The sequence below is a fragment of the Cyprinodon tularosa genome, unplaced genomic scaffold (assembly GCF_016077235.1).
Source record: "Cyprinodon tularosa strain WSP-4 unplaced genomic scaffold, ASM1607723v1 ctg160, whole genome shotgun sequence".
In the NCBI taxonomy this organism is placed as follows: Eukaryota; Metazoa; Chordata; class Actinopteri; order Cyprinodontiformes; family Cyprinodontidae; genus Cyprinodon; species Cyprinodon tularosa.
In genome coordinates, this window is record NW_024038438.1 from 990,761 (window position 1) to 1,013,841 (window position 23,081).

Consider the following 23,081-nt stretch of genomic DNA (forward strand, 5'->3'; position numbering starts at 1 on the left):
CTGTATTTGCAAATCATTCATTCACCTGCTTAAATTAAAGACCAATATGCCTATTTTAAGAAATTTAAATTTATCTTTTTACCCGATTTTGCAGTGGAGCATCGTTTGCTCTGCATAAAAGACATTCAGAAATAATAATAGGAAGTTAACTGTTCTTATACTAAATGCATTTCCCCTTGATTCAAACAGGTAAGACAATTTACCAATATAAAATGATGAGGAATAAACAACTTTTATCTTATTTCAACTGCATAATATCTGATTATCTTATTTTCAGTGCATAAATACGTATTCCAGTGACAGATCATCTTACTTAGCTGCTAATATTTAGGGGAAATACACTCTTACTCTTGCTAAAGGTTGAGACATTTCTTATTAAATCAGGTTTTAGTGTCGAGATCATTCTCAGCCATCCTGATAATGGCAAACACCAAACAGCTGCAAGTCCGAGTCCATCGAACTCCAATGTCCAGCTGCCTCTGAATTAGAAATTGATCGGTTTACGGTATTCTAAACTCTAAATGTTTTTTCTGATTGTTTTTCAATCGAGGACAACGTTTGATTTTATTCCAAGGCCGTTAATGCTGTAGTGTTGACTCTAAGCCCTGTTGTGTTGGATAGGAGAAGTTAAGCAAAGAGGAAACTGTACCTACTGTAAGTTGCTACCCAGAGTCTGGGCTTTGCGTACCTGTGCTCAGAATCAGAGGGGGGGCGGAGCCTCTGTTGTCCAAGCTGACACAGAGATCTCCAAGCAAGCCTGTTAATGACGAAGCCTTTTCCAATCCCTCCAGCAGAACCACTACGGAGCGGTCAGTGTGTCCAGCTACCCGTCCAAAGCCTGAAGGTACCGCTGGTACCAGGAAGCCTGGAGAAAAAAAAGAAAGTTCCGGACGACCGACAGAAGATCAGTCAGGATGAGATCAGAAAAATCAGGAGGATAATTAAGGCTGATGAGGTCGTTTAACATTTTTACATTAAAATTAGACTATGTTATTTAAATGGAGTGAAATTTGTTCCTTTATTGTTGCAAATAACACGTTCTGTAAGTAAGTCTCTGAAAAAACTCTTTATCAAAAAAAAACATTTCTCAGGTTTTATTTTAAATTTTCAAATTTATTTTACAAATTTCATTCTTTTCAAATTGCATTTTTCAGATCACATTCTCAGAGGAAAGCCTGCCTCCAGGAGTGAAGAGAAGGTGATCTGGAAAACGCAATTTGAACAGAAAGCTATTTGTCCTTCATTCATTCAGAGTTTCTATGTTGCTGAACTGTGCTCATTGAGCCACAAATCAAAATTATTTCTTCTGGAGATGGAAAAGAAACATCACACAATAATCCTTCTTCCAACAATAAACTATAGAATTGGAGGAAAATAGTAACCTGACAACAGCCAGATGCATGTCTCGCTCCGCCCAGCTCCACTCACATACATCTGGGACACCGCTCATTGAAAGTGATTTCCCCAACCGAATTTATGGTCTGGCCAATCAGGACGCAGGGTGGGTGTGTCCTGCATGTGACGTAGTGGAGAAGCGAGTTCTGTAAGTCGTTCGTCTATACTTTTTTGGTTGGCTTCTTTTTTTAAAATAAGTCTGCTGTGCACAATGTTGACTTTTATCCGCACATTTTCATGACACAAATGAAATTGATCATTTACCGACATTGCGCTGATTCCACTGTTGCTATATCCAAGATGTTCGCTGTTCTGTTTTGTTTTTTTCCTGCGTAGCTCTCACAGCATCACGGGTTAGCTTCGGTGTGAGTGGTTGAAATAGCACGTCGATAAAGATGACAGACAAGTGGCTTATCCAATCATATGCAAGAAGTTTTGATAAGGCCCAGCCTTCAGTAAAGGCAATTCCTATGGCGGTTTCCCAGATGTATGTGAGTGGAGCTAGGCGGAGCGAGACTGGCATCTGGCTGTTGTCAGGTTAGGAAAATAGTGAATTAAGCCCAAAGACATCCTGGTATTCCAAATGAAGTCAGTGAATCGTTCACGACTCTGTTCTCTGAAGAGAAAATTATATGTACATCCTCTAAAAAAAAAACAAATGTATCTCATCTATCTTAGAAATAAAGAAATAAACCACAAGTAAAAAGCATCATTTAAAGAGTCATCTACAGGCAAAAAAAAAAAAACACACCTTAGCACCACTAATGCAGAGTGTTCACAATAGCTCAGATTTATCAGCTTTAAAGGCAGTAATTAATTATGCAGAATTAAATGCAGCAGAATAGTTAATACATATTCCATTTAAAACAATTTATATCTAATGAATCCATTTTCTTTAAAATAAGTGTTTTCCTTTGAAGGTAAAATCGATTTGTTATTGGAATAAAATGATTTATGTTGAAAAAAATAAAACTTCTAATCTAATTTCAATTCAATTCAGTTTATTTATATAATGTGAATTAACAACACATAGATGACATGTTGGTTCTTTACAGAGAAAATTCAACCAGATCATCTAATGAGATTGGTTCAAAGTTTCTATCTTAGGAAAACCAGCTGATTGCATCCAGTCTCCGTCTGCAGGATTCGCTCCTCCTGGATGAGCAAATGGAGACACTAGATATTTGTTCATTTAAAAGGCATATTTTCTATTCATACACACTGTTATATCATCTTATTGATCTGCTCAAATTAAGGGCAAGTACACTTATTTAAGAAAATGACTGACTTTTAGACCGATCTTTGCGATGTTGACAAATCCTTCCTCAATAACAAGACCTCAAATTTTAGCCAAATCGATATTTCTATGCACTGAATGTAAAATAAATAAGAGCAAAAGTGCCTATTGACATAATGACTAAGTGAAAGTATAGATAGTACAGGTACAGTACCAGGGCTTTCCGAAAAATTCAGCCTATGACGCCAAAATAAATAAGGCAACAGACCCCTAAAAATAAAGATGATCACTTTTTACCGTAGTAATTTCTACATATATATAAAAAGTGAAGTATATCAATTCTTTTTAATATTTATTTTATTAAATTACATAGATTTAAAACAAATAATTACATTACATAATTCATTACTTTAAATTTTTTATTATCTAAAGGGAGATTTTTTTAAAAAATCTAAATCATTTTAAATGTATTTTGAATCCTTTAATGGGATATTTCATAATTGAAATATGAATTTTGTACTTATTCATATATTATATTTTTATAATTTGCCCTCAATTTGCCTCTGGCATCACATCACAATGATGGTGAAAACCATCTTGTGATGCACCCTTGGGGTCCTGCCCCCCCTATCTTGGAACCCCTGTTATGTACCTCTCTCTGCAGTTTGGGTCATAAAGTTAATTTGCTGAGTTAAAACCTGTAAATCTGCCCACTGGACCAAATCTAAAGCGGTTCCCCAAAAACTCAGACATGTTCTTCTTAGTGCTTATTTTAGAAGAATCAGATGACGTGGATGAGCGTCCAGCTCTGAAAGTTTCTCACCACAGTTGATGAAGGTCTCCAGCAGCTGCTCTTTGCTCAGGTTCTCCTCCACCTCCACCCTCACCACGTCGCAGCTCGCTCCCTCCGCCTCCTGTTTCCACTGATACAAACACAGCGGCAGAAATGAGAGGACGGGATGAGTGAGGGAAGACGCACGTTGTCATGGAAACAAAAGAGAAGTACTACTATGCGCCGAGGGAAGTGGAGCAGTGGAGCAGGAGGAGAATGTGAATGAAAACAAAGGAGTTCTATTTTGTTTTTTGAAGAGAGATGGAGCATTTATGGTCTGTACATCGTTTGTTCACGTCGCTATGACAACAAAACACTAAAGAATGTCAAAGCCTGGAGCATGGCTAAGGAGGATTAGTAGTATTCTGAAGATTATTTCACACATTTACAGATCTGTGTTAAAAACTCTTTGCCATGGCAACCAGAGCAATGATGCGGCTCCTACAGTGACAGACTACGCCTCACAACCCCCCGCGGCTGACTGCGGAGGGTCTCTGTTTCATTTCTGGTGGAACCGATCGGCTTTGGTACCTTGATGCAGTGAGCGACCACGTTGGCGATGTACTCCTGGCAGCTGCCCTCCAGGCCGTGAAAAAAGAGGTTCCCATACTGCTCCACCTTAACACAGAGAAGCAGACCCCAGAAAGGTATCAGATCAGCTTCTTTGAAAATGTAACCTTATTTCTGATTACTGAATGGTAAAGTGTGACGGATAAGCTCCTAAAAACATCTAAGTGGCTTATCTTTCATGCAGATTGCATCATTCTCCCTAAGCAAAAGCCAGCAGAGGGCGTCACAGCTGCTATAAGCGTGTCTCATAGTGGCAGCTTCCTCATTTATTTTCACTCTGCTGATTTCTGCCTCCCCTGTTTTCCCCAAACTGTCTTTGTTTACCAGGCGGACGCAGTTGTGCAGCAGAGGCAAAGGGAGGAGGGATTCCAGGGCCAACTCATCCAGACACGACTCTTGCAGACCTGCCAGAGAGAGATGGAAACAGAACCATCGATAGCCGTGATTAACTGCATCAACATGGGAAATCTAGATAATGGAGTCTATATTTCTGTGCATGCTATCAGAGGGTAGGGTCTGATCAGAAAAAGTGAACAAGAGGAGCTATTGAGATTAATTGAGGCCATATTTTGTTAAAAAACGTCACCAATTTTTGCCAACAATGTTTTGATGGCTTTAAATAGTGCAAGATCAAGGTGAAACTACAGGGACCTCACGTGTAAATTAAAGAAAAACTATTTATTCAAAGTTTTGGGCTCAGTTCTGGTTTGTAAAACTGCAGGTCGAATGAAAGTAATGAGTAATAAATGAACGTCAGTCCTTCATCGATCCATCTGACCAAACCACATCCCAGCCGCTCAATCTATGAGGGAATATTGCATAACAAGTGTTTGGTTTAACAGCTCCTAACAGCTGCAGTGAGAATGTGGTAGAGATGAGAGCTTTCGATCGCATTCGAGACATTTATTGAACAATTAGTTTACAGAGAGAAGCGTGCGTCTTAAAACGCCAGAGGGCTTTAGGGCCAATTTCCACCTAAAATTACATATGTGAATAAATGAAGTACAGCTTCAAAGTTAGAAAGTATGGTTATCAGTGTAAAGAAAAAACATACAAGGGCGTTCTGGTGCAAAAAAAATATTTTTGAATAAATAAAAACAGAATCTGAAAACTTGGAAATGTCCTTGATGCTTTTTATTAGTGTCTTTGCTACAAGTGCAGGGAATAAGGACTGAATCAGTCGAGGCCCTTAAATGGCATCTGTTTTATTTTATTTAAGGTAGAGCTGCATCCATCTATTATTTCAGTCATACAGACATATTAATCAAGTGATTATTGTTTTGTTTATTCAGGTATCTTAGAAGAATCTTTTATTAAATTAAAATTTTTAAATGAATGAAACATTTATTGTGGATTTCATATGAATTACAAAATAGCAAAGTTTTAATTTATAGCAGCATTGAAACAGGTATAAAAAAATCTACATATATATATATATATGTATATTTATATATACATATATAGTTATATATATACTGTGAAATTACCATATTGAACGTGACGTGCTGACATGGATGCAGCTATAAAGACGCTAGGTTTGCTTCAGAGAATATTTATTTTTACAAAGCTTCTCAATGGAAAACTCAACAAGAATAAAGCAGTAAAAATGGTTTACTGCTGTATAAGAGGACCCTTTGTAAAGCAAGAGCAGCATACTTCTCCTCATTAAAAGAGGAGAATAAGAATAATCCTAGATTTCTTTTTAATACAGTTGCCAAACTCACCCAGAGCCATAGCTCTGTTGAACCGTCCATTCCACCTGCTCTTAGCAGCAATGATTTTATGGGATTCTTTATAAATAAGATTGATCTTATTAAAAATAAGATCATAAGCACTCCTCTATCCGCGATTGTACCTGAGGTAGTCATGGAATCTGAACCGGGTTTAGACTGCTTTGATCCAGTTGAACTCTCTGAATTAGCAAAATTATTGTCTTCATCTAAGCCTTCAACTTGTATGTTAGATCCAGTTCCAACCAGGTTATTTAAGGAGGCATTCCCTTTGATCTCCTCCTCCATTTTAGATGTGATTAATTTATCTCTGTTTCAGGGATATGTACCTAAAGCTTTTAAGGTTGCTGTAATTAAACCTCTGCTTAAGAAACCGTCTCTTGACCCAGATGACTTGGTTAATTATAGACCTATATCCAATCTTCCTTTCTTATCCAAAATTCTTGAGAAAGTAGTTGCCAAGCAAGTTTGCGATCACTTACACCATAATGAACTTTTTGAAGAGTTTCAGTCTGGCTTTAGAGCTCATCATAGCACTGAAACAGCTCTGGTGAAAGTCACTAATGATATTCTCATGGCCTCAGATAATGGACTTGTATCTGTGCTCGTCCTGTTGGATCTTAGTGCTGCATTTGATACAGTTGACCATAATATTCTTTTAGAAAGACTTGAACATTTTGTTGGAATTAAAGGAACAGCATTAGACTGGTTTAAATCTTATCTATCTGATCGATTTCAGTTTGTTCATGTTAATGATAGATCTTCAACATGCTCAAAGGTTACCTGTGGAGTACCACAGGGATCAGTGCTAGGACCAATTCTATTTACTTTATATATGCTCCCAATTGGTAGAATTATTAGACAGCATGGGATTAATTTTCACTGTTATGCTGATGATACCCAGCTATATCTGTCTATAAATCCAGATGAAGCTAACCCATTACATAGATTACAGGCATGTCTTGAAGACATAAAAACCTGGATGACTCTTAACTTTCTGCTTCTGAATGCAGACAAAACAGAAGTTATAGTCTTTGGACCAGAGTCTTTGAAAAATAAGCTGATTAGTCAGTCACTTCATTTGGATGGGATTAAACTGATTTCAGATAATAAAGTAAAAAATCTTGGTGTTGTTTTTGATCAGGACCTGTCATTTAAATCCCATATCAAAGAGGTTTCTAGAATTTCCTTCTTTCATCTGAGGAACATTGCAAAAATTAGAAATCTCCTGTCCAGGGGTGATGCTGAGAAACTAGTCCATGCATTTGTTACTTCAAGGCTGGACTATTGTAATTCTTTACTATCAGGAAGTCCACAAACTGTAGTTAAGAGTCTTCAGCTGATCCAAAATGCTGCAGCCAGAGTTCTGATGAAAATTAAAAAGAGAGATCACATCTCTCCTATCCTGGCTTCTCTTCATTGGCTTCCTGTTAAATCAAGAATAGAATTTAAAATCCTCCTTCTCACATATAAAGCCTTAAATGGCCAAGCTCCATCTTATTACAGAGATCTGATTGTTCCTTATGTTCCTAACAGAGCACTTCGCTCTCAATCTGCAGGTTTACTAGTGGTTCCTAGAATTTCTAAAAGTAGAATGGGAGGCAGATCTTTTAGTTATCAGGCTCCTCTCCTGTGGAACCAACTACCAGTTTTAGTCCGTGAGGCAGACACCCTGTCTACTTTTAAGGCTAGGCTTAAAACTTTCCTTTTTGATAAAGCTTATAGTTAGAGTGGCTCAGGTTATCCTGAGCTATCTCTATAGTTATGCTGCTATAGGCTTAGACTGCTGGAGGACATAGGGACCCCCATTTCATCATTCTGCTTCATTCTCTTTCTATTCTCCTATTCTGCAGAATCTGTTAGTTCAATCTCTAACCTTCTGCTCTATCTGCTTTTCCTCAGAGTAGCTTTGCCTTGTCTGTTCCTGTTTGGCTGTGACGTCATCCTGGAAAGAAACATCAGCTGTGCTGTGACTGGGTGGATGTGCTTTCTTCGTCCTCTGACATGGGAGCTGGCTCGGAGCTCGTCTGCCTGGCTGTGTGTTTCCTGGACGGGGCCGCCTATTACAGCTGCTTTTGTGTCTCTGCTTCCGTCTTCTTGAACCCAGTCGGCCTCGGCAGATGGCCGCTCACACTGAGCCTGGTTCTGCTGGAGGTTTCTTCCTGTTTAAAGGGAGTTTTTCCTCTCCACTGTCGCTACAAGCATGCTTAGTGTGAGGGATTGTATTGAGTCAATGAGTCGATGCAATCAACTGGTTTTCCTTAGATGGAGAACTTTGTATCAATTTGACTTTATGATCTGGTTGAACTGTGAAGTGCCTTGAGATGACATGTGTTGTGAATTTGGCGCTATATAAATAAACTGAATTGAATTGAATTGTTTGCACCTTGTGCAATGTGGAATTAGTTTACTGCAGGAGTTCCTCCCGTCTTAAGTACCACCTAAAGGCAGGTAGGCTGTGTTATGTAATTTAACATTTAATTTTACTATGACACCACAAATGATGACCACAACATTGTTTGCTTTTTGATGATTGCTTTGGTGAATGTGGGTAAAGTGGGAAGCCTGTTGAAAATGTAGGTTCTGTGTTTTGTTTTTTTGCCTATTTAATTTGAAAAAAAAAAAAAAACTCGGGATCTTCACATCATAAGAGATATTCTGAACAGAGATTTTAGTATTATCTTCAAATGCTGTTGATCCAAAGTTTGCCCCCAAAGTTGTTCTGCCTGAGTGACTGGTGGAAAAGGAGAAATAGAGCTTGGACTGACTGACACAAAGCTACTGACTGTAAACAGTTCATCATGACCTATTATGTAGGCCACCAGTTCAGAAGTCATGTTTATCTGAATAAACACAAACACATCTTATTGAATATTATTTATTTTCATCACCAGTTATAGTAGAAAAGCTTTCTTAAGCAGTTTGTGATTCATTTTGGATTAGCCCCTGGTCTAATGCGCCACCTGGCTTCAGAAACCTGTTCTAAGACTTACTTTTTCTTATTTAGGTAGCACAAGCATATCATGAATGCCTTTGGCAAAATTCAAATGAGCCATGTTAATCTAGATTAATTCCAAGATTACAGTCAGATTAATCTATACTAAAAAAAATTATATAAGCCCACAACTAATTTATCAGGGTTTAAACAGGAATGAGTAACTAATTGAATGCTCTTAGAAATAACTTTAATGCCATCAACGAGGCACCCATGACTCTAAACATAAAGCATTTTAAATGCTATGATAATCACATTTAATGAATTTTAATGTCAATTAAGGCCTTAATTTAAAAAAATTATAATTTAATGATTTTTAATAACCCGCGGAGACTCTATTTATAATGACATTTACACACACATGTGTATGTGTGGTAATATATAAATAATTCAATTATATTGTACATATTTATAGGCTTTAAGAAGCTTATAATTTCATCACTCTAAGTAAAGGTTAAGTTTGATTATCAAATTAGTTGACGGTTGTTTCAATTGATTGACAATAATCTGAATTATTGTTTCAGTCCTAATTTAAAGTGCTGTAGACGAAAGCCTTTTTATTTGAAGGATATAGTAAATAAGAAAAGTGGCCATGTTGATTGACTTTTCAGACGTTTTCCCCATTTTTTTCCCCACAACCAGACCTAATATTTCATCTATCTGCATTCATCTGTACATTTTATTAAGTGAGCTGCAGCTTATTTAAAAAAACAAAATGCTTGGCTTAGTTTTCATTAACCAATCAAAGCACTTCTTTGGCTCACATGCCCCATCCAGGCTGAGTTTTCTTTCATGTGCTGTTGCTCATGAAATGCAGCCAAAGAACCAAAACCTTTTATCCACCAAACGGTGTTAGTCATCAGTGATCAGAGCTCTGATGTCGTTTTGCTGTTGGCTGAGCAGATAAAGGCTTCCAGGGTTGTTACCTCTGAGGCGGATGGTGGCACACTGGCTGAGAGGCTTTCTGACCAAATCCCAGGGAGATAAAGGCAGCTCCTGATCAGGCAACCACTTAGTGTCCCCTGGAAGACAACAAGGGGACATGAGGATGAAGGAAAAAGGAATCATATAAAAGATTTACATAAATGCCATAAAAAAAACATTTTAGAGAAAAAAAAGCCAAATACAAATAGTCACATTCTAGAAAAATTAAACACATGTTTAGATTTCTGTATTATTTTTAGGAGTCATGTTCTTATTAGCTGTTGATAGACTCTTTGACTCGTCAATGATATCGGTGTCTCAAAGGTACATAGTCATGTTATATGACTTTTTTTTTTTTTTATTTATACACCAGTAAGTCACTCTGGATAAATACAAGTTTGCATCCTGCTTGCATAGCATTTGTTAATTTAGTCTTTTAAGCTTAGCTTTTGCTCAGTTTGTAAATAGTCATATGATTTGACTGACATGTCACTGTGCATGTAAATAAGTGAACAAGCCGAAGAAATGGGGGCGAGTGAGTGTTGAACTCTCAGCATAGTTGTTCCATAAAAGAGAAAAGTTCAAGATCAAGTGTAAAAAGGAGCAAGAAGATACCTAATTATCTTATTCAAAAGGAGAACTAATTAGTCCTTTCGCAGATTATTTTATCTACCTGCTCCAATTAAGGTGCTGCTTTAATTCAGGATTTTTTTAAATTTACGACTAGTTTTTGCAGTGGCATCGTTGAACGCCTCCCCCAATGGCAGGCTTCGAGTAAGAGGAGGAAACATGTTGACAGAAGAGCTGCTTTCCTTACCGATGAGAACGCAGGAGATGCTGGCAGGAGAAAGACCCAGCAGGGAGGACTGCGCCTCCTCTCGAGCTGTTTGAGAGTCTCCACAGAGGATCTGGAGGTGGGAGATGAACAGGTGGCGGAGGGCATCTCTCAGCTGGGCCCAGCGCGTCGAGCGGTCCACCGTCACCCTGCCCAGCACGAGCTGACTGCTGGGAAGCCCCCTGCCCTGCTCCTCCTCCTCCAGGGCTTCCATAGGACATATGGACCCAGTTCCTCCACCTGAGCACTCTAAGAGCACCAGGACCCGGTACGCTTCTTTGAGGGAAGGGAAGAGAAGGGAGTGAGCTGTGGTACAGCAACTAAACCTAATAATAACACAGTTTAATACATTTTCTCAGATTTATGCATCAACATGATCAACATAAAAATCTGGAGGGTAAACAATTCATGGTTTCTGCCCTTCAGTCCATCCCAGAGTGAATCAGGCCTCTGATCCCCATCGATAAACTAGAGAAGGAAACTCACCGAGGTTTTCCAACAGATCTTTGCAGTCGTCCGTTGCAACGTCATGAATAGTGCGATTACACTTATCCCTCCGCTCGATATCTTGCTCAGTGTGGCTGCACAGGACCTCCAGGCACTCCTGCATATCCAAACACACACCACAAATTAATATGAGAAACAGAAAAAAAACTTCTCACTTTAAAGGAACTGCAATTTGTGTTAGAATCAAGCATGCATACAGTTTCAAATGCTGTGTAAGGACAAGGAGACCCCTTCTGATTTCTATTCCAGGCAGGCTGGTTAAGTCAGGCTTTTCTTGCATCCATTTAGGCTGAATGTTTCCCGCCCTCAGAGGACAGTAATTCCATTAGTTGTTGGTGTTGAGATGGAAAAGGTGGACCTTACTGAACGATACTCCATATTGGAGAGGAGAAGAAAAGGTTTAGGATCCGAGAAAAAAAAGAATCCAATCAAGAAGTTTCGGCTGAGCACAGAAATGTGCAGCATTTAAGTCTTTTTTTTATTTGATCATATCTAAAAACCTGTTGATGAGTGGATCTAAACATTAGGAAATGAAGTGCATTTTGTGAATCCTGGCATCCAGCTATTTCTGTGTGTGTCGTTTTGTGTGGCAGTGTAAATTGCAATAAAATGTATATAAGTTATAATACTTCCAATACCAATACTAAAGTAGTTGGGTTGACAAGATGTTTTATTTTACATATTTATTAAAGCTACAGTGTGTAATTTTTAGCGACATCTAAAGTCCAGACTGCAGACCGCAGCAACATGAACATCTCCCCCCCACCGCTTCTCCCCCCCAACAGTACGGCGAGCGTTACGGGACAAAATGTCTTCCACGATGTCCGCATCACCTACCTTCTCAAGTGATGAGGTTTGTTTACATAGATAATTTTACAGATAGTATTTTAATTGGTCTGTGTAGGGTATAGATTTCAGTACCGTCTCAGTTCATCTCTCTCAACTTGCCGTAGTTAATTTCAAGCGTAATGGGCGATCTCGCAATCGCTAGTTTGTTGGCTCTGCGCTGCCGTAGCGCAAAGATGTCTGCCTCCATGGCTGCGAGACCCGCTCCTATGTAATTATAAATAACGAATTCTAAGGCAACGCAAATATTAAGGTTAAGAGGCTGAGCTCGTAGATGATGACAAATAACATAGTTATGTATAATATATTATATTTCTGACTGTATATCCCTGTAATTGTTACACACTGTAGCTTTAAATACTCAGCTTTGACATTCTGAGAACTAACTTTGAATTTTCTGTGAGGAGTCCCCAGGTGGTTCAAAGTGGCAAAAAACATCAGCGTATAAATCAAAGACCAAATGACTGTAGATCCTCGTATCATTTGGCAAAAACTGTCTTCTTTTAAATTCTCTTTTCCAGTACAATAAATGCTTTAATGTAACTTGACAGATCTGAAGTAATGTAAAATAGAAACTTTACATCACAGTCCCTGCTCTGCTCTATGGGGGTCCCGCAGGGTAGAATACTGGGCCCATTGCTTTCTGTTATTCTCTGCCAGGTTTTAGAAGCTGACATGGACAAAAATCATCTCCACCAAAGCTGGGACCAAATACAGACTATTGCCATGCTGATACCTTTACAGGAAACTTGTTCTCAGTCTTCTTCAGGTCTGCTGGACATTTCTAACTGGGAAAACTGCTCTCACTGTTTACCACCGTTAAATGGCTGCTGTCAGAGTGTGTCTGTGTTGTTTGCCGTATACATTGTTTTAACGTTATTGGGGATGCACTGAAATTAAAATTCTTGACCTCAACCAGAAACAAAAAAAAAATTAGGAACCCAAGGCCAAAAAAAAAAAACAAAACACTGAAAAAAATTATTACAGTATATCAAATATTAGAGCCATGGCGTTTTTGGCTAAGATTTTTCCTAACCCTCTTAAAAAAATCCTATTTTTTCAAACAAAAGTAATTTTAATAAATCAATTACAAAATTGTCAAACTACTTGGCAGAAAATTGTCGGTGCATTTTCTATCACATTTCCTATGTACTGCAGAACAGAACCCTGCTGTAAAACAGCAGTAATGCTGAGTCAGGACTGATTTCTTTCAATTTCTTCCTGTTTTTAAAATTAAGATAAAGATAAAATCACGAATAGACCTTTGATTCATCTGGAAAATGATCAACTCTAAGGAAGGAAGTAAAGACTATGTTGGATTTATTGAGACCCGAGAGACTATTATGGTAGAGCTGTTGAATACAGAGTTGGTTCGCTCCAATTATGGCCTTTCAATATTATTTTTGTCTGCTAAAACGATAAGGTGCTCCCATCTCCTACCAACCCGTATTCATTTGACAGAAGACAGATTTCATAATGTTAGGAGCCCCAAAAACATCACCTAACAGCTCCTTGTTTAGTGAATATTTTCTATCAGAACCAACAACATCATAGTGACTACAGGTTGTTCATCTGTTTGTGTTTAGACTCTCGTGGTTTCCAAGTGATTGGGTCAGATTGAAGTGCATCATTAATAGATCATACCTTCAGGCCCAGGGCGGCGGCCATGTGTGCAGGCGTCCAGCCATCGCTGTTGGCCTGGTTCAGGAGAGCAGCAGACAGTGGTGGTCTGTCAGCAGGATCAGGAGGACCACCGTGAGCTGGGTGGTGGAGGAGGAGACGGAGTGTGTCCACGTGTCCAGAGCGGACAGCAGCATGCAGCGTTGTGCACCCGTCCTGTACAGAGAGGTGTTATAATTATCAAACATTTATTTCTTTGATAATTTTGAAGTGAATTAGTCCCATATGTCCTCACCATTAGATCATAAACTATTAGAAAAACTAATAAACTATTAGATAAAAATAAAAATCATAAATTATACCATATTTACATATACCAACAAGAAATGCAGTCAATTAAAAAACTAACTTATTCCACTAATTAGAATGAATGGGTCTGAAATAGTGAGGAATTTTTTAGCCACTGACTGAGCTATCCTCACATTTTGTCTCTAGTTTAAGAGGAGATGGTAAAGTAAAACAATGCTTCTAGTTTTAGATGCAAAGTAGAGAAACAGAATTTTTCCACCTCATGTTGAACGTTAGCTTTGGCCTTTTGGATTTCAGACTTTAAGCCTGGACATAATGACATTAATCCAGATTTTCACATCTTTCTCTGGTGGAGAAAACCAGGCCAACTGTTATCAATTAATAAAATAAAGGTAATAGATCGTATAAAGGAAAACTATTTATTTATTTATTAATTATTTTTTATATTTTTGCAATCTAATGAACATATGTGTTTCTGTAGCCCTGTGAAAGCACTGGCAAGCTGTCCTATCGCCCATAACCTGCTGGAGATTCTTGCTTGCTTCTAGCACAGAGACTAATAGACTAATAGCTGCCTAGCCTGCAAACTTGCTTTTTATTCTTTAAAGGGGTCATAGAATGATTCTATAGGGTATTTGGTGCCGGTCCTTAAGGTCTCTGAATAGGGTGTGTAACATTGGTTAGGCTGAAAACGGCATATTTACTGTTCTATGAGCCCTAATGCAAGCCTGGTTATAAGCCTCACAATGAAACAACAGGTTTTCTTCCTTTTATGGTATGCTTGTGAATATTTAGATGAACTGTGCTCTGATTGGTTGGTTTACAACGAGCAAAGCTGCTGAGCAAAGATGCATCATAGCAACAAGCACTCACTCACTGAAACATAGTAATTGTTGATATGGTAGGGTGACCAGACATCCTCCTTTTACCCGGACATGTCCTACTTTTCATACTTAAAAAAATGTCTGGGGGGAATTTCAAAATCATCCGGGATTTTGGTCGACTACAGCGCAGCACGTAGTTGAAACAGGGAGCCAGTGTGGAACGGAGCGACCAAACCCGACCCGGTGACGGTAGCCTGGACGAGGGCGACCCTGTGCTTTAATTCGCCGTTTTATGGTGGAAGTTTAGAATTGTGAGATTTGCAGAGAAAGGAGGTGTGAATGGGTTTTGAAGTTCTCTTTAAGTCCATTTCACCCACTGAACTATCATCATTCATCTATAACAATGTAAACTCAGTTTTGCTTTCTATGATCCCTTTAAATAACTTTTTTTCATATCATCTAATTACATGGGACCATATGTATTACTATGCACCAAAACCTCTCCAAAACCATAATCATAACAATAAATAAATAAACAATGATGAAAAATAATGATAAAAAAAGGATTAATCAACATCAGGCAGTAATTTGGGGTTAAGATGGAATACACGGCTTATGACCCACTAAGTGGCAGACATACTTGTTTCAGCTCAAAATATCCCAGTGCTCAGCAGGTCGGATATGTTACAGAGCACAGCAGGTTAAATATAGAACAAAGAAAGTAACTAAATATAGGGGCTCATCTCAGGCTGCCACAGCTACTCATGGAGAGCTTTATGGTTACCATGGAGACACAGAAAGCTTGTGCATCAATGGGATAGCAGTAATCAGACGACCAAACCCCTGAGACTGCTTAAATCCTTTGTGTGGAGCGGCGCGGGTGTGAAACAAAGAGTGTTACTACGTAGTAACGAAGAGACAACAGTGAGGACAGCGGAGGGATTTTCTCAGCATTAATGATGTTCATCTTACAACTGTGCAATTATTTGGCTTCCATCTCACTGTGTGAAACCAAAAAACAACAGTTACTATTCACTGAGGAGCAAGCATATGAAAATACCTCATTTTACATGGTTTTCAGCTGCACCTAAATGACAGGATGAGTGAAAAAGAAAGCTAAAGAAAGACTTACAGTGGTGGTGAGTGACCGGTTGGCTCCTGCATTCAGCAGAGCCTGAGCACAGTCCAGCCTTCCTGCCTCACAGGCCAGGAAGAGGGGAGTTTGCCCCTCGGAGGCTACGGGGTCCACAGCTGCTCTGGACGCTAGCAGCACCTCCACGCAGCTGCAGGAACAACGGCCACTTTAGAAACCTCTTTAATAATACATCAAGTCTCTGAGGAAGATAATTAGCCAACTGATTCAGGAAGGCCATCTATCAGGCCTAATTTACCACATTAAAAAAACATATTGAAGATGATCAGGCTGTGGCAATTCTGCTGCTAAAATGCAAATATGTACCTACATTTAAAGAAAACCTGAACATCAATACCATTGTCCATGAAAAGGCCCAATGAACAAATCAGTCAGCAGTAGGTGAAAAAAGAATTTCCTAAAGATAAAATATATGACTCGACACTGTGAAGACAGTCGCCATTAGAGGGAGATAATATTGACATTATAAAGAAGTGAGAAAAAGAGTAATAAAACAAAAAAATATGTAAAGTCAGCTTTAAAAAAACAAGTTTTAAATATATTTGTTTTTTTAAAACCTTCTTTCATAACTTTTTGTTAAAGCTTATAGTTAGAGGGGCTCAGGTTATCCTGAACTATCACTATAGTTATGCTGCTATAGCCTTAGACTTCTGGAGGACATAGGGACCCCTATTTTATTATCTTGTTTCATTCTATCTCTATTCTCCCACTCTGCAGAATCTGTTAGTTCAATCGTTAATGTTATGTTCTCTCTGCTTTTTCTCATAGCATCTGTTCCTGTTTGGCTGCGACACCATCCTGGAGAGAAATATCAGCTGTGCTGCTGCCATCAACACCTTTGTTTATAGATGTTGGAGATCGGCCTGTTTTTCCAGTGTAGTCCTGTTTTTCTGACCGTGACTGGCTGGATGTGCTCTCTTCATCCTCTGACATAGGAGCTGGCTTAGAGCTTGTCTGCCTGGCTGTGTTTCCTGGACGGGGCCGCCTTTTACAGCTGCTTTTTGTATCTCTGCTTCTGTCTCCTTGAACCCCAGTCGGCCTCGGAAGATGGTCGCTCACACTGAGCCTGGTTCTGCTGGAGGAGTTTTCACTCTCCATTATTGCTACAAGCATGCTTAGTGTGAGGGATTGCATCCGAGTAAATGAGTCGATGCAATCAACTGGTTTTCCTTTGAACTGTGAACTGTAAAGTGCCTTGAGATGACGTGTTGTGATTAGTGCTATAGATATAAACTGAATTGTTTGTTGAATAACAAACTGGTGTTGTGCTCTCCGAGCAGCATCCCCTCTCGGTCCTGGAAAACTACAGTCAGGTAAACACGCACCGACCTTCATATAAAGTGAATTTTGTGCCATTATTGTTGCAGTGAAAAAAATGTTTTTTGTAAATCGAAATAACAAAAGGTATCTAGAGAACAGAACCTCTCAGTCAAAAAAGGTTTTGAAAGTAAATGCTGCCGTCTCAAAATTGTGTTTTTTTTCAAAAACTAAGTTCATATTATACTTTTCAAATAGTACTGCCCATTTTTTTTAAATGTTAGAAATTCAAATTATATTTATCATATGTAACTTTTATTTCCATTTGTTTTTGTTTTGAGAGAATGTTTGTTAAAATAATAATAAAAAAATATATATGGAAGCTGTAAAAAAAATACATTGAAAAGACTTTAAAAAAAATTAAAATAGAACATATTAGAAAAAACATCTGCTGAAAGTTGAGACCAGATGATCTGCACAGTGACAGCAGTATTCATTCATCAGTACATCTTGAGTTCAGTTTTATATTTGTAGGTGGTGGCTAATAATAGAAAATGTTATGTGGTAATCTAATGGTAATTAAAATGTTACATAGTCACATACATTTGTAATAATTACGTGCAGTTTATCATTTTTGAAATCAAATACCTTTACCTTGGGGTAATTACCCAAAAAGTTTTGCTTGTTACCAAGTACTATAGTGCGACTTGCTATGTTATTACAATGTTATTACATGGTTATTGATGTACTGTAAAAGAAAGTGTTACCGAATCATAATCTTCATGTTTCTGGTTTTCATAACTCTTGTGTAATAAATGTTAATCAAATGTACAAAGATGACAGATACGGCATGACTTTTGCAAAAGCATTTTAACTGAGTCTCACCTGGTATGGCCGTGGGCGGCAGCAAAGTGTAAGGGTGTAAATCCATTTTCATCCGAAATGTCAGCAGGCAATCCTGCAGACAGCAACAGCTTCACACACTCTGAAGGGGAGAATAACAGAGGGAGGAGAGGTGATGCAGCAACCTGTTCAAAATCCCTGTCTGTTCCCACGCTTGTAAAAAAAACAAAAACAAAAAAACACAAAGAGCACTAAGTATAGTCATCGCATATTTATTTGCCTTATGCAATACATAAAGCGCATAGAAATGAGGCTTACAAGCGATTTTCACATAATGTAAAATAAAGCGGAACCTGTTTGAAGTTCTGAGTTCTTCAACGTTTTATCTGCAAACAACTAAAGAAGATATATTAAGTATGCAGTGGTAAACTGCAGAACTTCAGCATTATAAGGTCTGATTGGGTGACAGAGTGTACACCATAATCTTCTTTGTGAAAATCGTAGGTTGGTGGGGTGAATTTTGTTCCAATATTTTTTTAAAACGAAGAACACGATTTGTGAATGGAAATTTGAATAAAAGGCAATTCAGAAATGAAAATCTGAAAAACTTTTTAGCCAAAAAAAAGGTTTCGAAAGGTACTTTATTTCATTAGATTTTATTGTATCGTTTTTCCCTAAAATTTTATTTTCAACTTTTTTGTATAAGCATTTCCTATTGTCACAGTTAACTTCAAATTGAGTTTTCAAGAACACACCGTCTTTACCTCAGGCCAGATGAGACGGATACAAATGCTTCTTTGCAAATATTGGATTAGTGCATCTCTAGTGTAAAATATTAAAGTCAGAGTGAACACAAAAAATTGCACATTAAATAATATTTTCCTCTGTGGACTGTTTGTTTTTCTTCATGCTCCTATAATATAGAATGAAACGATATAGTTTTGCAATAGGCACATAACCATAAGCCCCCAGCTACAGGTTAGGGTAGAGATGATGAGCTTTGTGGGCTTCCAGGAAATACGGCTGTCATAGAGGAATCAAAGAGAGAATCTCAGGTTTTTGCACATTGGGATTTGACCTGGGGTCCATTTCAAGAATCAGGTTTAACAAACTCAGATTAAAATCTGCAAGACTAAATTGATCCCATCAATTAGTTTGATTCAGTCTTCCATTACACAGCAAATACTAAAAGGCTGCTTGAGATGATTATGCCAATAAATGGTTGTTATTGGCGGCTATTAGTCCCATAGGCTCAGTAGATTGTTATCACTGAGTGAATCTTAAATTAACCCCCCAACATAATGAATGAATCTATTTATATGTAATTTGAAAAAAAAAAAATCACTAGTTCTTCGTGTGCTGTAAAATAAATACAAATAAAATAATCTGCATGTCGCTCATATTAAATAAACCAAAAACAAATCTCACATCTAGTCAACTGGGTTGTAGAATCTTCTCCCTATAAGTATTTAGTTCTCTGTGAAATAATGCTGATCATTATTCAATAAGACTTTCGTCAAAAGGACAAGCAAAGTTTGTTTTTAATAGCTAATGTTTCTCACAGATCTAGTGAATGATTATTTTAATGCACAAAATAATGAAAAAATCTGACTTAATTAGGAAATAACACAAAGCAATTGGCTGTAAGACAGGACACTCTGAGTTTACTGAACAAAACCTGCTCATGACCAGGTTAGCTCTGGGGAGAATGTTGCTACGGTGACTGAAACAGGTGGAGTAAACCTGCTTCATTAAACGGATTCCTGGGCTGAACTGAGTGTTGCACTTTCCAATGACTAAATGCATGTAGGGCTTTAGGTGGGGGGAAACTTGCTTTGCACCATCCAAAAGCATGGTACACCCTCAGATACTTTAAGAATAAAGCATGCAGAGGTGAATAAATCTTCATCAGCACAAATAGAGAACTTTCATGATGTGGGATGAAATTAAGTAAGATTATGACACATTTACCATGTTTAAGCTTCACTTGCATAAAATCAGCAGTGCCAGACATATTTTTCATCTTTACTTTGTGACGAAAAGCAGCTTAACTTTTTTGGCAATTCCAATATATGACAGCCTAGCTTAGATGGCATCAAATTATCCCTACTACAGTTTCTGGGGTGCAAAAAGAAGCATTATTCATATAAGCAACAAGCTATAGGTATTCTCATCTTTCAGGTTTGTGAAGTACATTTTTGTGCAATTTTCCAACCAACCCAACAAGAAAGAAGATAATTGAAATAGGCTAGTTCAATAGGCTGCTTCCAGAAATTATTATTGGATGACCATTAGACCATTTTCTTTTGTCAAATATAAACCTGTAAATTGTAAAAAAAAAAAAAAAAAAAAAAAAAGTGTACTTTTATGATACAGTGTGCTTTTAAATATTTCAACATTTCATCCAATACTTGATGTTCCTTCTGTTATCAGATGCATTTTTTTTTATTTTATATTACCTAAAGTACATACAGAACAGGATTAGGGCCACTGAAAGAATTTTAAAAAATGTAACTGATGTTTAAATTTTATCTTAGTATAATATGAGAAAAAAAAATCAGACTTCTGACTTTAATCTCAGAATTCTAACAATTTTTCTCAGAATTCTGATTTTAATCTCTGAATTCTGGCTGAATTTTGACAGCTAACAAACATGTTAGCATCAAGCTGTAGCCATGTCTGTTTTAAAGACTGAACTAGTTCTGTTGTTTTAATCACCTTCTGCTCATCCATTGATGAAACAGCATCACTGGAGACCCCTCAGGCACATAAAAAGTCACCTAATTCCGTCATTTTCCACCAATGTGTCACTTGTCCTCTCAAACAACTCACATCTTTGTCAGGGAAGCTGAGTGCTCCCACATCTCTTCCTTCATAGTGCCCATCTACATTAAAATCCAAAATTCTGAGATTAAAGTATTTACTCTTCCGTAAGTACATTCCCATCTTTTGATAAAAGCTTAAAAAATGGTTTGCCATGAAAACACATGAAGAAAAAGATGTTTACTGACCTGTTTGTCCATGGTGAGCAGCAGCAAACAAGGCGGAAGTTTGGTTGTGATTGAGGTGGAAGTCTGGGTCAAGAAGATTGGGCATATTTTCCAGAGTAGGAGTAGAGGTGATGTTCATGGATGAGGTGGTAGAAGTGATACTTATGGTGGTTTCGTTCAAGTCTGGTTGGGTAAGCAGCATTGACAATAAAGTGGCATTTCCCTGGGAAGCAGCTTGGAGGAGCAGGAGGTGCCTACTGTCCAGGGCAGCAGGCCCACTGCTACTTAGAGAGGAGACTACGGAGGGACACCAGCCTGCAGGGTGGAAGGAGGAGGAGGAGCAGCATAGGTTAAACTACAACGAGGAGGAACAGACGTGAGACTAGAAGTGCTGAGCAGGGGATGGCAAGGTTTTGAGGAGGTGCAAAGGAAACAAGAAAACATCCAATTATCACCAAAATACTACTCAAACTTTTGTAAAATGAAGTAAACAACTCAGGCAAAAACACTTGCAGCAGATGCATCATAAAGTATCTAAAATGTGGATAGGCAATCTATAAACTGTTTAAATACAATGATTTAATACTGACAAAAATACAGCTTAGAAAAATGCAGAGAAGAGTGACTAAAATGTGAAAAATAGCATTTCATGCACATGCAGCTGCATGTCCAGGTTTGATCGTTGGATCAGTCCTAAATGTAAAACACCAGTAAAAGAGAGGATAAAGGACAGAAACAAGTAGTAATCCTGGATCTGAACGAATACCAATGCAAAGAGGGTTTGTCTCAACCCTTACATCAACTTTAGAAAATTTTTGAAATCTCTTGTAGTTGTGCTTTTCAAAACTGTTAAGTGAAAATGAACAGTGTATTAATGTGCATTTCCCTCAATATATTTGCAGAGTCAAAATATTATATTATTTTTGTGATTATCATAACATATGTGGTGAAACACCAGTAGAGCTGATAAAACATCTTAAGTCTCACAGAAAGTATTTTGCTTGAATAAATCTAATAAACGCAGTGATAAGAAATAAAGGACAAGGCAAAAAACAAACACAAAAAAATTAGAAAATATCGCTAAATAACAAGATTTTTCAAACGGCGCATGTGTTAAATTGGCAGCAAAGTTGCTAGCATGAGGAAAGCTGATCTCCAAAGCAGATGCAATTCGTAATGCATGTGTGGAGGTTCCTCCAGCTCTTTCAGTGTCAGTGTTTTAATTAGTGATGTGATGAGATGAGCAGAGGCTTCGAGTTGTGTGTCGAGTAATGGAGGGGGCGTTTCCCCGAAGCGCGTGTCGAGGTGTGATTCATTTAGGGGAGGGGCAAAATTGATGACGTCAGAAGCCTCTCTGCCGTGATACTACGTGACCGCTTCAGGAAGTGGTTCAGTCGGCTCGAGAACTTCGACAGGCATTTAAACAGCCTCACTGGGGAGTTTATAGGAGTTGCTGTCAGTTGGATAGAGTTTGGATATATCTAAGAATAGATTGGTTGTTTTTCCAACCAATCCAGTTGGTATAAACCATTTTGGTTAGATTAAACAATGTAATGATCAAAATCTGAACAAGCCACTGGATACAGTTGTTATATAATTTTTAAGTAGTATTGATTTCTTACAAACATTCGCCATTCCTAACAGCATCAGCTGTAAAACATTGGCTTCCACTCCTAAGGTTGTTGGTTCAAGACACACCTTAGACTTTTTTCAAATTTGCAATAATACTTAACAAGTATTTTGACTTATGTGACTAAATTGTAATGGTTTGCCCTAGTGCAAATGTAGATTGGGTGAAAACACTGCCAAATTAAACTGGTTGGTTTAACCAAAAGATTGGTTGAATACATAACTTCCAACCCCATTAAAACCAAAAACTGTGGAAAAACTATTATGTTTGAAGAATGACTAACACCTTTCATTTCGTTCACTATTGCCCAATTTTCACCAACAATTTCACTGTCTGCTATGGCTTATTTCACTAAAATGGCTGAAAAACAGTGTACCTTAAATTATTGCTCTCTTCTAAGACACTTTACCAGACATGGGCAATGTGGAGTCAACAAGTCATCTCCATGTCATGTATTTAATCTACCCAGCCAATTAACCAGGTGAGTCCAATCTGCACAGGTTAATTCACGGTGAAGATCGGACTCACCTGCTTCAGTAGCTGGGTAGAACAAATACATGACATAGAGATGACTTGTTGACTCC

At 38.0% G+C, this 23,081-nt stretch overlaps 1 protein-coding gene across 2 annotated transcripts in view; it reads right to left on the reverse strand.

The window, feature by feature from the left end:
• The window catches only part of cttnbp2 (cortactin binding protein 2), a 105,503-nt gene that overhangs the window by 6,225 nt on the left and 76,197 nt on the right, over positions 1-23,081 (reverse strand). For both annotated transcript variants that reach the window (XM_038280500.1, XM_038280499.1), the window contains exons 5-15: positions 20,889-21,182; positions 17,920-18,019; positions 15,757-15,907; positions 13,516-13,707; positions 11,005-11,122; positions 10,501-10,794; positions 9,686-9,781; positions 4,359-4,438; positions 3,996-4,082; positions 3,456-3,555; positions 689-865 (exon numbers count right to left, since the gene is read on the reverse strand). In XM_038280500.1, the coding sequence (XP_038136428.1) occupies positions 689-865; positions 3,456-3,555; positions 3,996-4,082; positions 4,359-4,438; positions 9,686-9,781; positions 10,501-10,794; positions 11,005-11,122; positions 13,516-13,707; positions 15,757-15,907; positions 17,920-18,019; positions 20,889-21,182 (1,689 nt within the window). The remainder of the gene's footprint in view (positions 1-688; positions 866-3,455; positions 3,556-3,995; positions 4,083-4,358; positions 4,439-9,685; positions 9,782-10,500; positions 10,795-11,004; positions 11,123-13,515; positions 13,708-15,756; positions 15,908-17,919; positions 18,020-20,888; positions 21,183-23,081) is intronic.